At 56.8% G+C, this 12,903-nt stretch overlaps 5 protein-coding genes across 5 annotated transcripts; 3 read left to right on the top strand and 2 right to left on the bottom strand.

Moving 5' to 3' along the window:
* Positions 1-862, bottom strand: K452DRAFT_35507 (uncharacterized protein). Its single transcript, XM_033545931.1, has one exon. It carries the CDS (start codon positions 594-596, stop codon positions 96-98), a length of 501 nt encoding a protein of 166 aa, XP_033391015.1. The 5' UTR covers positions 597-862; the 3' UTR covers positions 1-95.
* Positions 863-1,076: 214 nt separating this feature from the next.
* K452DRAFT_303650 (uncharacterized protein) lies at positions 1,077-2,345 on the bottom strand (the record flags this gene model as incomplete). Its single annotated transcript, XM_033542752.1, has 2 exons — positions 1,077-1,930; positions 2,009-2,345. The coding sequence occupies 2 exons, from the start codon at positions 2,343-2,345 to the stop codon at positions 1,077-1,079; spliced, it is 1,191 nt and encodes a 396-aa protein (XP_033391014.1).
* An 856-nt stretch (positions 2,346-3,201) lies between these two features.
* K452DRAFT_35493 (uncharacterized protein) lies at positions 3,202-3,930 on the top strand. Its single transcript, XM_033545921.1, has one exon. It carries the CDS (start codon positions 3,278-3,280, stop codon positions 3,656-3,658), a length of 381 nt encoding a protein of 126 aa, XP_033391013.1. The 5' UTR covers positions 3,202-3,277; the 3' UTR covers positions 3,659-3,930.
* A 2,877-nt stretch (positions 3,931-6,807) lies between these two features.
* On the top strand, positions 6,808-8,124 carry K452DRAFT_35488 (uncharacterized protein). The gene has a single exon (XM_033545917.1). It carries the CDS (start codon positions 6,933-6,935, stop codon positions 7,842-7,844), a length of 912 nt encoding a protein of 303 aa, XP_033391012.1. The 5' UTR covers positions 6,808-6,932; the 3' UTR covers positions 7,845-8,124.
* Positions 8,125-9,476, top strand: K452DRAFT_35489 (uncharacterized protein). The gene has a single exon (XM_033545918.1). The coding sequence runs from the start codon at positions 8,404-8,406 to the stop codon at positions 9,274-9,276; it is 873 nt and encodes a 290-aa protein (XP_033391011.1). The 5' UTR covers positions 8,125-8,403; the 3' UTR covers positions 9,277-9,476.
* The last annotated feature ends 3,427 nt before the right edge of the window (positions 9,477-12,903 follow it).

Below are 12,903 nucleotides of genomic sequence, written 5' to 3'. Positions count from 1 at the left end.
TTTTTGGTGTGACGGGCTGCCATTTCCGGGATCTACTAGACTGAGACTACCTTTGACATGGGGGACTAGCTTGCCTCGTATGCCATCGCCGTGGCCTATACTACACAATAACGATTGGTCTGAAACGAACAATAAAAGAAAAAGAGAAAGAAAAAACACATCCCGACGTGCCTAAAGCGTGCGTGCACGAGACCTTGTCTAAATGGGAAAAAGGCATCAAAAAGGGAGAAGTGGGATTGGCAGAGCCGCTCGCCACCACCACCTCCACCTCTATCCAACGCTACGGTCCGACCAGTGCAGCCATCGAAGAGGGGGCCCACAGATGTCGGTAAGGGTAATAGAGAAAACGACCAAGTGCCGATTTCGATCGTTGACCGGTATCCAACGCCGTGTAAATGCAAGCGGATAAGAAAAATTGTGGGATGAAGACAACAGCGAAAGAAGACGGAAGATAATAAAAAAGTAAAGCCCCTACTATAAAAAATAAACGCCAATACTGTCGCGAGCTCGAGCTCGAGCTCGATGAACGCCAGTGAAGCCATGCAAAATGGTATAAAGCGTGGTTGAGGAAATCCAAGTCGAGCGGTCGCCGCCATTGAGAACCATGAACGATTGGGCCGAACTCTGCCGTCTTGCTTCCTTACTCGTCAGGCCACCTCCGCCCCCTCCCAAACCACCTCCCCTCCTCGCGCCCATGACTCGATGCGCCTAAAGCCTCGCCCGTCATTTGTCGCGTCTTTACGTTGCTGGTTGACGGCGGACAGTGATGCGGGGGCTGGAATCATTTTTTGTTTCGCCCAACGCCGATCGGACAAACCTCCCTCTCCCCCAAAAGTGACTCCTGTGTTTGGTTGTGTGTTTGTGTGTGGGTGCTCTGACTGCTCTTGCCGTCGCCCGTCTCTCTCTGTTTCCCAGCCGCCGCTACCGGCATCTCATCGTTCCCTCTCTCTCTATCCGAGATTCTTGGTCTTTCCTTTTTATTCGCGCACGCGTTTCATAAGTGGCACGGTCATTACTGCACGTGCAGATAATCATCTGTCGCGTTCAAGGTGGCGGCGCTAGAGAAGCTCCGGCCATCACGACCCGTGGGGCGGACCGGCCGTGGCGTGGCAGCCGCGCTCGTGGCGCTTCATGTTGCTGCGGACGCTGAAGGCCTTGCCACAGCCGGCGTGCGGGCACTTGAAGGGCTTCTCGCCCGTGTGGCTGTGGCTGTGGATGCGAAGGCTGCTGGGCCGCGAAAAGGCCTTGTTGCAGGTCGAGCAGATGTAACGGTCCTGCGACTGGGGGAAGGCGGCGGCGCTCGAGGCGCTGATGTAGTGGTGGTGCTGCCAGGGGTTCGGCTGGCCCGTGGCCGATACCGGCACCGACACGGGGACGGGCGGCGGCGGGAAGTTGGAGGGCAGCGGCCGCTGCTGGTACAGGTGGGCGGAGCCGTAGACTTGGCTCTCGGGCGAGTAGTAGGAGCCGACCGAGTGGGCGCCCGGCGACGAGGCGTAGGGCGACGTGGCGTAGGGAGAGGTCGTGTAAGAGGGCGGCTGCGACGGCACCGATGGTCGCTGGCGCATGGGAGCCGACGCCATTTGCTGGCGTTGCGCGTGGGGCTCCATGTTGTTGAGCGACTGGCCGAGATAGTAGGGCGTCTGCTGGGAGACGGACGAGGGGGTTGATTGGGCGGAAGGAGACTGGTTCCCGTCAATGACGGAGTCCGGCCGCATGGGAGGCGTTGGCGGCAAAGTCATTCTGGGGTGGCTCACGATCGTGGGGGCGAAAGCTTGCGGAGGAGCCTGGTTCGGTTGGTGGTCAGGTTGCAGGACGAGGGCGGCTTGCTGCTGTTGCTGCTGCTGCTGCTGCACTTGTTGTTGTTGTTGTTGTTGTTGTTGCTGCTGCTGCTGTTGCTGCTGGCTCGGAGAAGCCTGCTGGGATTGCGACCCTGAAGATGCGTTTGTTAATTTCCGCGCGTTCGCAGGGCGGGGCAGGCGCGGGAACGCCCGGAATTCACACAACTCACCAGGCTCCTGAGCAGGGCGGTCGCCGTCGGCGATGCCCAGCAGGCTGGAAATCGAGGGCAGCGAGGGCTTGTTGGCCAGCTCTTCGACGGGCGGCGAGGGCGGCGACTGGGGCTGGCTGGGGTAAGGGTGGTGCTTGAGGTGGTGCGGGTGCTGCTGTTGTTGTTGTTGTTGTTGTTGTTGTTGTTGTTGCGGGTAGTAGTAGTGGATGTCCTGGGGCTGGGGCGCGTAGGCGCGCTGGCTCTGGTGGAGGTGGTGTTGGTGCTGCTGGCGATAGTAGTCGTGCGTCTCTCGACGGTCGTCCCGGGCGGCGGCGGTCACCATACTCGACAGCTGCATCGCTCGGCGGGCAGGCTGGGGGTCGCAATATGTAGGGAGTGGTGGGATTGAGAGGAATGGAGGACAAGTAGTGAGCAGCGACACCGTCCGGCGATGACGGTTGGGCTGGCTGGGCTGAGGGAGCGCGGCTTGGGCCAGGGCGGGCATTCAAGTAGTAGACCTCTTGACCTGCCAACAGGGTGGGTCAGACAGCGAGACCCTGGCCTCTGGGATGCTGGCTCCACCGTTGACAAGAGGCGGGCCGTTATTATCTGGAGTTGGCTGAGCCCACTTCTTCACAACGGCAGTGCAGATGCGCCCCCTGCCCGTCAATCTATATTGCGCGCCGGCTATCGCCCCGTTCGGGGAATGAGGCGGGCAGGGGGCGCTGCAGATCCGCCGCTCTCAGGCCACACGCGCCAGCGCGACGGATGAATTCCTCGGCAGCGCTGGGAATGTCGACGACGCGGCAGATCACCAGCGTGCTGCATGCATCCTGTGCCTCTTCAGTAGCTATTGTACTTTCGGTAGACCCTGATGATGATGACACACGCTCTCTCTCTCTCTCTCTCTCACTACCTATTCCTTACTCTTACTCCTACATCCCAGCTTCCACTACTACGTAGGTAGTACCTCCATGATGACTGATCTACAAAATCGAAGCCTTCTGGAACATCCCACCCTGACCGGCCCTAAGATTGGCCGCCGTGAGCCCGCCGCCGCACCCGCCTGAACACGCGGGGCCACGCTCCCTCTGTGTCCACTGGCCACTGCTGCTGCTTGCTTGCTTGCTGACTGCCTTCCATTTCGCTCGTCCAGCCGGTGGGCCTGCCAGCGCATTGCAGCCAAGCACATCCCGACCTCCACACGCGAGCGTTTCGCGCGTGCATCAGCTCGCTTCCCAGGAGGATTTGCGCTGACTCAGGCCGGCATGATTGGAGACTTGCGCCGGGATGCTCGATCGCCGTCCGGGTATGTGCTTAACGGCCGGAACTTGGCAGGGTCACTCCGGCATCGCCCAAACACCACTACCAACCATCTCTCCCACCGCGACCACCGCAACCCACCCTGCACCGCCGCAATCGCGCAATGAGAAAAAAAGGAACAACGGGGAAGACGCGCCGCTTGGCCCGTGGCGCCTGCGTGGCTGCCAGCGCCGCGCCGCACGTCAGCAATCCCCATCTACCAACACACCACGCGCACGGCCCCGGCCTCTACTCTGCTGTACATATTGCCGTTGTAGGCCACCACCCGCCCCCCGAATCAACGGTTCGGGATCAGGGGGGGGCTTTTCCTCGGCTGATCTGCTGCATACGAGATTATCGCGTACATGACTTGGGATGAGAGCTGCTTCAGAAAAAATCCCAGGAACCAGGAGGACTGCCTCACATGGCGGTGTCCTGTCCTGACATCTGCGGACTCTCTACTGGTCGGCGCTTGCGTCGCGCGTGACACGGCGACTCGATTGCACGACTGCCCTCTAGCGGACGCCATGGCGGCCGACGTTCGCTGCTCCCCCTCGATCGCCGTGATCCCTGTAGCGGCATGTCTTAAGACTGTCCCGATCTCATCAAATCAGGACGACTCGTGTCAGGGACGAGGGCATACGTATGCAACAGGGGCGCGCACTCTAAAACTCCATGCGTCCGTATGCAGCGAAGCTTCGAAACTGCTCCGTGCTTGCCGCACCGTGCCGGCAGGCGTGGCTCAGAATGGATGATCCTTGTGGGAGGCTACGCGCCTCGCAGGGCGGTTGACGGGACCACCCACGCCGCCGCCCGTCGCATGTGTGCAGTGCTGACGACGATGAATGCTATCCTGCCACAAGCCAAATAGGCAGCTGAGCAGGCGTCCACCGTCCACACCAGGCCCCCAAGGGTCCCGAGGCCCGAGTCGGAAATCGTTAAGCGTATCCTCAACGGCGGAGAAAGCATGCAGCAGGTCGAGCAAGGGTGCCGCCCCCATCTGGGCAATAGACCCGCGCTGTCACAAAATTGCGCAGCGCATGGCTCAGGAAGCGGCTGACGTAGATCCTTTCGTCAGCCGTTGAAAGCAACCGGAACCGGTGCCTCTCCAACGCATGCCTAGCCAGCCAGGTCAGATCCCACAGAGCGCGTTCCTCCAGTGCTCCGCTCCTCGCCGGTCTATGTACCCTTTCGGTCTGCTCCACCGCGCATCTCCTGTTGACTGACAGCCCAGCGGACACGGCCGCCGGGACCATGGCCCGGCAAGGCCGTCTCTGGGCGCACCTCGTGGTACCTACGGCAGCTTCCGGAAAGAGCCTCTGGCAGATCTTCGCCTAAACAGACGGGATGGACAGACGCTGCGCGCTCTGGGCCTTGCCGCGTATTTGTATCGCGATTTCGAACCGATTGGCGTTCAACCGTTGATGCGCTCGGCTGTTCTTCAACCAAGGCGATTATAGTGGCCCGCCCTAAATGGGGACCGCTCGCCTACTCTAAACCTACTTACGTTCGATCTCTGGCCGCCGTAGACAATCAACAACGATCTCAGTGAAGGAAGCTCCATTACCGCCCGCCAGCCCATCCTGGCACTCCGCGTCGGAAACGGCATTTGAGCTCGCGCGGATCTGCTCAAGGACATTGAATCTTGGGTGCTGACTGCACGCTCTGTTCCTTGTGCCGATTCTGCCTACCCCCTGGATCGGAACTCGGTTTCATTGGCTGGCTACCGGTATTGCCCTGCACGTCGTGCACGTGTCTGGGCGCCTGTCAGGCGGGTCTTAAAAGTGAAGTGTCACGAAATCTCCTACTACCATCAATCAATCAAAGCCTCGTTTCCGGGCCCAGAGGGCATTCTGCCCATAGCTTGCATATTATGGGCTTTCCTATTTCTCTATTATCTAGCGTCCGAGTCCACGTCCATGCACCTCTTCCAAAAAGAGGGTGTCACGAGCGCGACTGGGTCAGACGCCGTCACGGGTCACCGGTCTCCCATGCCCACCTACCAGATCTACGGCGATACCCTGTCCAGGACATGGCTGCATTCCATGAGCAGCTCATCACACATCTCCTATCGGACCGCGCTTAGTTCGGGATCCACCAGGAAGTGCCTCAGCCACTGTATCGCGGCCATCGCGGTATGCCAGCATTGCATGTCCAAGCAGCATTATCGTACGACGTTTGCTGCAACTCCGGAAAATCTCCTGCCTCCTGTCGCATCTTGCGTAAGGATCTGCAGCGGATGCTAAGGGCATGAGGGTCATTTCCGAACCCAGCATGGCGCAGATCACAAGAGGGAGGGAGAGACGCCGGGATGGGTTGAGACGGGCCAGTTTCGATGCATGGTGCCCCTCCTCTGGCTTCTTTCCGACCAGCGCTCAAAGCGGCTCACTCGGTGAATGGGACCGAACCGCCTTTCGTTTGGCCGAAACATGCCCTTGCAAACTGGCGGACGGTACGAAGAGATTCCTCCAACGCGGCCCCAGGCTTACGCGCTCCCTCCCACTTTAGCCTGTTCAGCAGCATATGTCATACGGTTCCCGCATGCAGCCCGCGGGAGCGCTGCGAAGGATGTGAAGGGATTGCCATCGATCATCGAAGATCAAAGCATAATATCGCCTACGATAGGCACCCTTCATTCGTTCCCCCCACGCGGGAAGCATTGCCGGGATTCGTCCAGGCGAGCGCAACCGCAGCGTTTCATCGTTCATGCGCTCGAGGCGACCACGTTTTGCACCAAAAGCGAGGCTGGCGAAGCCTGATGCTCTCGCCGAACCCTCCCTCACCGTCTTTCTATCCGGCGCGCCGTTTGCACTAATGCAAAAGGATGGCATGGGGCATCACCAGTCCCGGACTGGGAGCGTTGATCTACGATGACAAGCTGGCACTCCCCGGCTTTGGCGGGGCGGGGCCGGGGATTGACTCCGGCTACCTTACGAGTCCCTTTCGAGAGGAATGAGCCAAGGGGAGGGAAGAAGTGCGGTGAGCTGCGCCGATTATTGATCGCTCAGCGTGCCCGCATCTGGGCTGAGAGGACCCCGGTCTCCTTCCTCATGGGTCTTCTTTCAGCCGTCGCTCGACTATCCATGCGAGCGACCTGCACCGTCGGTTCCGTTTTCGGCGCTTTGATGGGCTGAGCACTGACTTGGGGTCGTGTGCTATGGTCACTCATTCCCCCTCCAGTCGTCTCATCAACCTGGATGGTGTTGCGGACAGCGCAGCGGGCGGATCCCACCCGGAGGCGGGCACCACATCAAATGCGCGCCCGCTGGCCCAATCAACTCCGTTTCGGGTGTTGAATTAACGCAAATGATTGGGATTTGCACAGTCACAGGCTTATCCAGGTCTCCAGCGCCGTGATTTTCCGGCGATTCTCCCGGGACCCATGCTCATCAAGTCATGCTAGACAGCAGCGTCGAGCCCCATCCTGACCAAAACCTCTTTGCACCGACGATGCTCCTGCTCATCAGCGCTCGGCTGTTCTTGCTCTCTGGCAATTTACCTACCCCCCTCCCCACTGGCACGATTCACGAAGCTGAAGCACTGTTGTTCACGACGTCATTGTGGGCTCCGCAAGGGGCGGGCCTTCTGGGCCAAGCTCCAGCCGCAGAACCCTGATCGTTGCGGTAGCCCACGTGTCCGGAACATGGCGAACTCGGCAGAGTTCCTCGCTGCGGCGCCGCCCCGCCCAGATTGGCAACCGATTGGCGTTGACGCGCGCTGCGATTCGATTCCTTCGTCCCCTCCCCCCCTCCTGCACCAACCACCAGAACAGCCTTGCGCGAGCTGGCAAGCGCTCGACAAGCTGACCGGCCTGCGTATTGTAGCTAGCGCGCCGTTTTGGCCGTTGGACCGGGGCTCGCAACAGCTCCGTGGCTGCCCCCTCGATGCCCTTTGCACGGCTGCCGATGCCCCCGACGACGCAGGACGCGCAAGCTGCCTTGAGGTGCGGATGGGCAACCGCCACACGCTGACGTCGCCGGCTGGCGGGAGCTCATCTTGGGGACTCTTGACGTGGTTGTGGGAAATCGTCGATGAGATCGGATTTACACGCAGCTGCAACAAGAATCACGTTACACTCAGCAGCTGCATGAGGGGGAAAAAAGTGAGATGCAAGCGAGAAAAGAAAAGAAGAGAAAGAGAAAAAAGAAGTAATAAGCGGACGGTATGCCTTTCTGGACGGCGGGTTTGCGGGCAATCAAACTGTAGTGGGTTGTTGAGTGCTTGGCAGGCGAGGTGGCGAACTTCACCACTTCCCAAAAGAACAAGCGGCATGACGTTTCTTTCGGAAAGGCGGTGTTTTTTCGTGTCGCGGCTGCGGGCGCTGCGGGCGCTGCGGGCACAGCCCTGCGCGCGTGTTCCACTTTCTCCCTCCTTCTCCCGCCCTCGCCAGCATCGTCAACGTCACCCAGACAAAGCAAAAAAGGAGCCAACGGATCTAACAGCATCGCCAAAATCCGCAGTCTGGACCATGGCGGCGGGTGCGCACTTCCTCGTCTCTCATCGTCCATCAGTCCTGCTCATCATACCGCCCAATTTCCGCTTCCGCCCTCGGTAAGCTCCGCCGACAAGCATCCCCATGTCAACACCGGCTGTCGGCGATCTCGCCAAATTCCACCACGCCGGACTTCAATCTACCACCCACGAGCACATCGAGAGCAATCTCCCGGTGCACGATTAACCACTTGCCTCGCTTTGGCTGTCTCCTCCGCACCGCCAGACTCGTGCCTCGTCGGCTGTGAGGTCCCGCCGCGGCGGCGGAACTGCTTCCTACTCCGGCTGTTGGCTGTGTCTACCCCGATGCTACCTCCCTCGCTCCCGTTGCATCGCCAATCATCATCATCGCTGTCTCGGTCGACTCGCCAGGCCCCGCTGTTGCTGCTCGCGATCCGCAGCCGCGTCGTCCTTCATCCGCGCCGCAGGGCTATGCTTGAACCGCTTCCGACACCCAGCTTCCACCCTCTCTTTTTTACTTTTTCTTTTTTTTTTTTTTTCCTTCTCCCTCTCCTTCCTACTCTCTTCGTCATTGCAACCACGATCGAGTTTCAAGATCCTAGGGCCGGAAATAACCATGTGCAAATCTCCATGCCATCTGCCCCGCCCCCTATGTCCACAAGATGTGCCTGCGGCGGCGGCCTCGCGGCCGGCGAGGCCTCTTCCTCGCGACGGTAATCCTCATCTTTTGGCCCCGTGCCGGTGCCGGGCCTGCCCGATCGCCGCGGTCTCGGCTCTTGGCCTTGGGGCGGATTGCGGGATCCTCCTCGTCTCGTAGCGCAGGGACGGCAAGTGAGATGAGCGCGCTGTGGCGTCCCGTCTGTATCAACAACCTGCTTGCCGGTTTTTTGCTTGCTTGCTTGTTTTCCTTCGACCATTCCCGCTTGTCTGTCCTTTGTCTGCCCAGCTATATGCGCGTCGTGCTCGTCTTCACCGTCACTCTCCTTCTCTTCCTCATCATCGTCCTCAGCCTTATCGTCATCGTCGTCGTCATTTTCGCCTCCTCTATCCCAGCCACCAGCACGTCCATATTCCCACCAACCACACGCATATCTACATACAGCAGCTTCTGGTATCCCTCTCCCTACGTAACTATGTACTCATGGGTAACAACCAGCATCGCCACAACCTCGCAACCCCCCCTTCTGCCCTACTGCACCACATCCCGCAGCTCACACCTCGCGCTCTTGTCTTGCCAGACGCTCGTATCAGCGCAACATAGCACAGAAAGCCTCCATCCCGTATCCGTATCAGCCAATCCTTGTCCCCATTCCGCTCCGTGCTTGCCGGGGAAAGTGCCGCGCAGCGACGCCGTACGATGGCGGAGTGCTCCCCGCCAACAACAACGTCATGCATGCTGCGTGCTGGCGGGGCGGAAAACAAGTGCGGATAATGCGGATATGCGGATATGCGGATGTGGATGTGGATGTGGGTGCGGGTTTGGGGCTTGTGCGGCGGGTGACGTGGTCGTGTGGCTGGGGTGGGCGAGTGGGTAGGTGTGGGCGAGAGTGCGGGTGTGAGGGGGTGGGGAGTGCTGCTGGCTGGCTGGCGCGGAGGCGGGTGGTGAGACTGAGAGGGGCAGTTAATGCCAGGCGGGCACTGGCACTTGCAGGTAAGTGAGTGAGCGGCTAGGTAGGTTGTCCTGTGAGGTAGGTACATCCATTCCCTTGCTCTCTTGGTCCGTAGCCCGCTCCTGAGTTTTCGCGTGTCTGGCGCCCACCTGCTTGCTTGCTGTGGGAGACGGGAAAGCGCCGTTTGGCGCGAGTGGCCTGGCCGCGCTGTCGGTCAACTACTAATCCGTACGGGTTCCGTGGCTCTCGGGCTCTGCTTGGACTTTGAACAATCACGACCAGTGCTGCAGTCCTACTGGAAGCGTCACCTTGCTTGTCGCCGCGATGAGCGCTCACTTTTGCCAATTTGCATCATCCCGAACAAGTACCGGGGTGATACAACACAGACCTCCTGCCGTGCTTACAGCAGAGTGTAGTGCTATATTCTCGTGTCGGTCCTGTGCTGCGCCCCGTGTGCGCTTGGTGATGACTGTCAACGAGTTGAGGTCGTGGTGGTCGATGGTGTGTGGGCTTGGTGATGACAGGTGGATGTGGGTGCGGTCTTTAATCAGTACTGAGCTCGGCCTGCGGAGAGCCTCGCGGTATTTGCTGGGGCCGAATAGCCTTCGAGAACTCGGTGAAGACTGTTAATATCAACTTTGCCAGAGTTCTTGGGATTGGTGGCGTCTTTAGGCCAGCCAGAGTTGCTGTTGTCGAAACCAGAGTTCTCAGTTCCAGGCTGCTCTACAGGCCAGCCAGTGTTTCCGCTGGGTGTCGTGGGTTGATTGTTGGTTGTGTGTTAACCAAGCCTGCTGTCTTCGTTTGCGTCCTGAGGCACTGGCAGCCTCCCGGATGTTTTCGGACTCGGTACAACACGTCCCTTTACTGCTTATTTGGTGCTATGAGGGCGATGGCATTGAAGCGGTTTATTGGGATTTAGGTTAGGCTTGTTGACCTTGTCTAGGTAGGGACATTGTCTTGAGGCCTGGAGTGCTCTTTGTAGCTAGTGGCTATTACGTAGTGCTTTGGACATTTTCTAGTGTTCCAGCTTGACAGTAGAAGATCTTGTTAATGTGCTAGGACCGGAGAATATCATCCTGTGGACAGCGTTGTTTAGAGAAAGTGATGGTTTTGCGCGGAGTTCAGAGTTGTTGTTTTGCGGGTATAAGAACGGTGCCGTGCAGATTTGGAGATCGGGGTTGGCAGCCTGCTGAAGTGCTTGGCGTATGGTTGATGAGGCTTTTTTTTTTTTTTTTTTTTTTCGCGACCTCACGGATGGCTTTGTGGGTAGTTGGTAGTGAATTTATCATAAATACATGTAGAGCTCCGGATACTATGAATATCTTGGAGTACAAGAAGGATTAGAGATGGTTCTTTTGCAATACTGCGAAATACTTTGTTATAGTTAAAGCTATTTTTTGCATGCCTAAGCGGCCTCCGCTGAAGTGGAAGATATCTGTCGATGATGGGGATGAGGTCTTTCTACAGTATCTACTATTAGATGCTAGTTTTGTGGTGTTTAAGAGCGTTTCGTGTACTTCGTGCCTTTGTTCATTGATGGCAATGCTATGGTTCTGCACAACGGATACTGTTTCTTACTGTGCATCTTCTTTGTTGTTCATTTTGCACTGTTAGTACATTTACAGTGCATATAGAATGAAAGCGATGGGTTTAAACGGCGATCTTAAGATTTCCTTTCGAGGCTTGTATCGTATATCCTATTCGGACTAAAATAAGCGAACTGCTTTAGAGCTTTTTAGAAAGATATACTAAGGACCGAGCTATGATCCTATGATTTCGAGGTCCAGGAACAGACTGCCTAAGGAGCATGTTAATACCATATATTCGCTAACCAAGATTGTTATACGTAATGCAGCCACCGACATGAGCATAAAAGCAGCCGGTACTCTATAAAAATTGATAACGCCAAGAGTGGAATTCGTATCGAGATTGTTAGCACGCTTGGTGATATTCCCATATGAACATCACTATTGGAATCAATGCTAAATTTTAGCTCTTGTCTGCCTCTTTACATACATCTTTGACAGCACGAATGTGCGGTATGGGACGCCTTGTTCCATTTTCTCGAAAGCATCTATGCGTTCTCCACACTGTACCTTAACACATTCCTATAATCGCATGATTATAGACGATCATGTGAATCAGCTGAGACCAGTTCTACTATCAATGTCCAAATCAATAGAAGCCGGGTATAAGAAGCGGTGATGATCTATCAGCTGATATCAACGGCGATAATACTCACCAACCAGCAACTGACTCGCGAATGGTTGGTTGATCGACTCCATTGGACCGGTCGATCCTCCAACCTCCTTAACTCTCCAGACCCATTACGAGCGATATCTCGAGAGAAAGCCGAACTGCCCAAGCACAGAACAGTGCACGAACCCGACCCGACCAGCAAAGCCGCACGAACACCACCACCATCGCTCGGGGCCCCATGATATCCTACTGACATAAAGCTGGGCCCCAGCCATAGTACGCTAGACATCGTACCCAGCACCAGGAACGAGGCAACCGGCCCAAAACATGCGCACCAACAGTGGCCTGATCCAGTCACGCAATCATGACCTAAGATGTCATACACGCCCCCTGGATGCCATCAGCGAGACAAACGAAGCAAAATACGAGCCAGACAGTTAGGCTGGAGCTGTGCTAGGCGAGGGCGCTTCTTGGCTTGAGGTCAGAGTAAGGTTGGCGATCAAGCCGAGTCGGAACCAAGGCTTGAGGAGCCCACTACCGAGGTTTTGCCAGCTGGGCTGGGAATGGCGGGGGCGCTGGTGGATGCTGGTGAGGGCTGATGGGGGAATATCAGTTGTTAGTTCTACTCGTGCGATGGGTTGTCTTTTTGGAGATGGATATTGGTTGGTCTTAGTTGAGGTTGAATGGGGGTGAAGCGGCACAACCAACCATCTCTTGTAATTCATTAGATTAGTCGTGGCCGGTCGCGGAGATTGGCCGTCGATGGCATTCCGATTGGCCAACAATGATGACGTTAAAATGAATGTTTGAAGAATGGAGTTCCTTGCTTCATTCATGTCGTTGAGTGAGCTTGCTAAGCGACAACGTGTCAATCCATCTAACAGTGGTCAATGTATCTGTAGCAAGTAAAATGGCGACAAGCCTGGTCAGTTTACATATACGCAACAGACCTTCCAGCAATTCGACCTGTGTTTTGAGACTGGCAGTCAAGGCGATGCATGCTATACCCATCAACTACTCTATACATGCTGAGAAGTGTACTTGTTCAAGGGTAAAACAAAGTTCGAGGTGCTTAATCTCTGACCAGTGCCTGAGCAGCAACGACTGCCTGCACCTTACTTACGACCTCACAGCTTTGTTACAGGAGTGCAAGTGCTTGACAGTATGGACTCTGTTGTAGAGCAGGCGGGTGATTCTGCACAACATATACGCGTATCCATCAATGGGATGGGGACAAAAATAGTCTGACCAAAGTAATAAGAACCTGACTCCTACGACCGGGAAAGGATTGGAGCATGTCGAATTGGAAATAAAGTAGAAGCATAACACCAGCATATGGGGGGGGGGGGGGGG

The sequence above is a fragment of the Aplosporella prunicola genome, assembly GCF_010093885.1.
Source record: "Aplosporella prunicola CBS 121167 unplaced genomic scaffold K452scaffold_133, whole genome shotgun sequence".
NCBI classification, from domain to species: domain Eukaryota; kingdom Fungi; phylum Ascomycota; class Dothideomycetes; order Botryosphaeriales; family Aplosporellaceae; genus Aplosporella; species Aplosporella prunicola.
The sequence above is the reverse complement of the archived record's forward strand: the minus strand, read 5'-3'. Positions and strand labels throughout refer to the sequence as shown.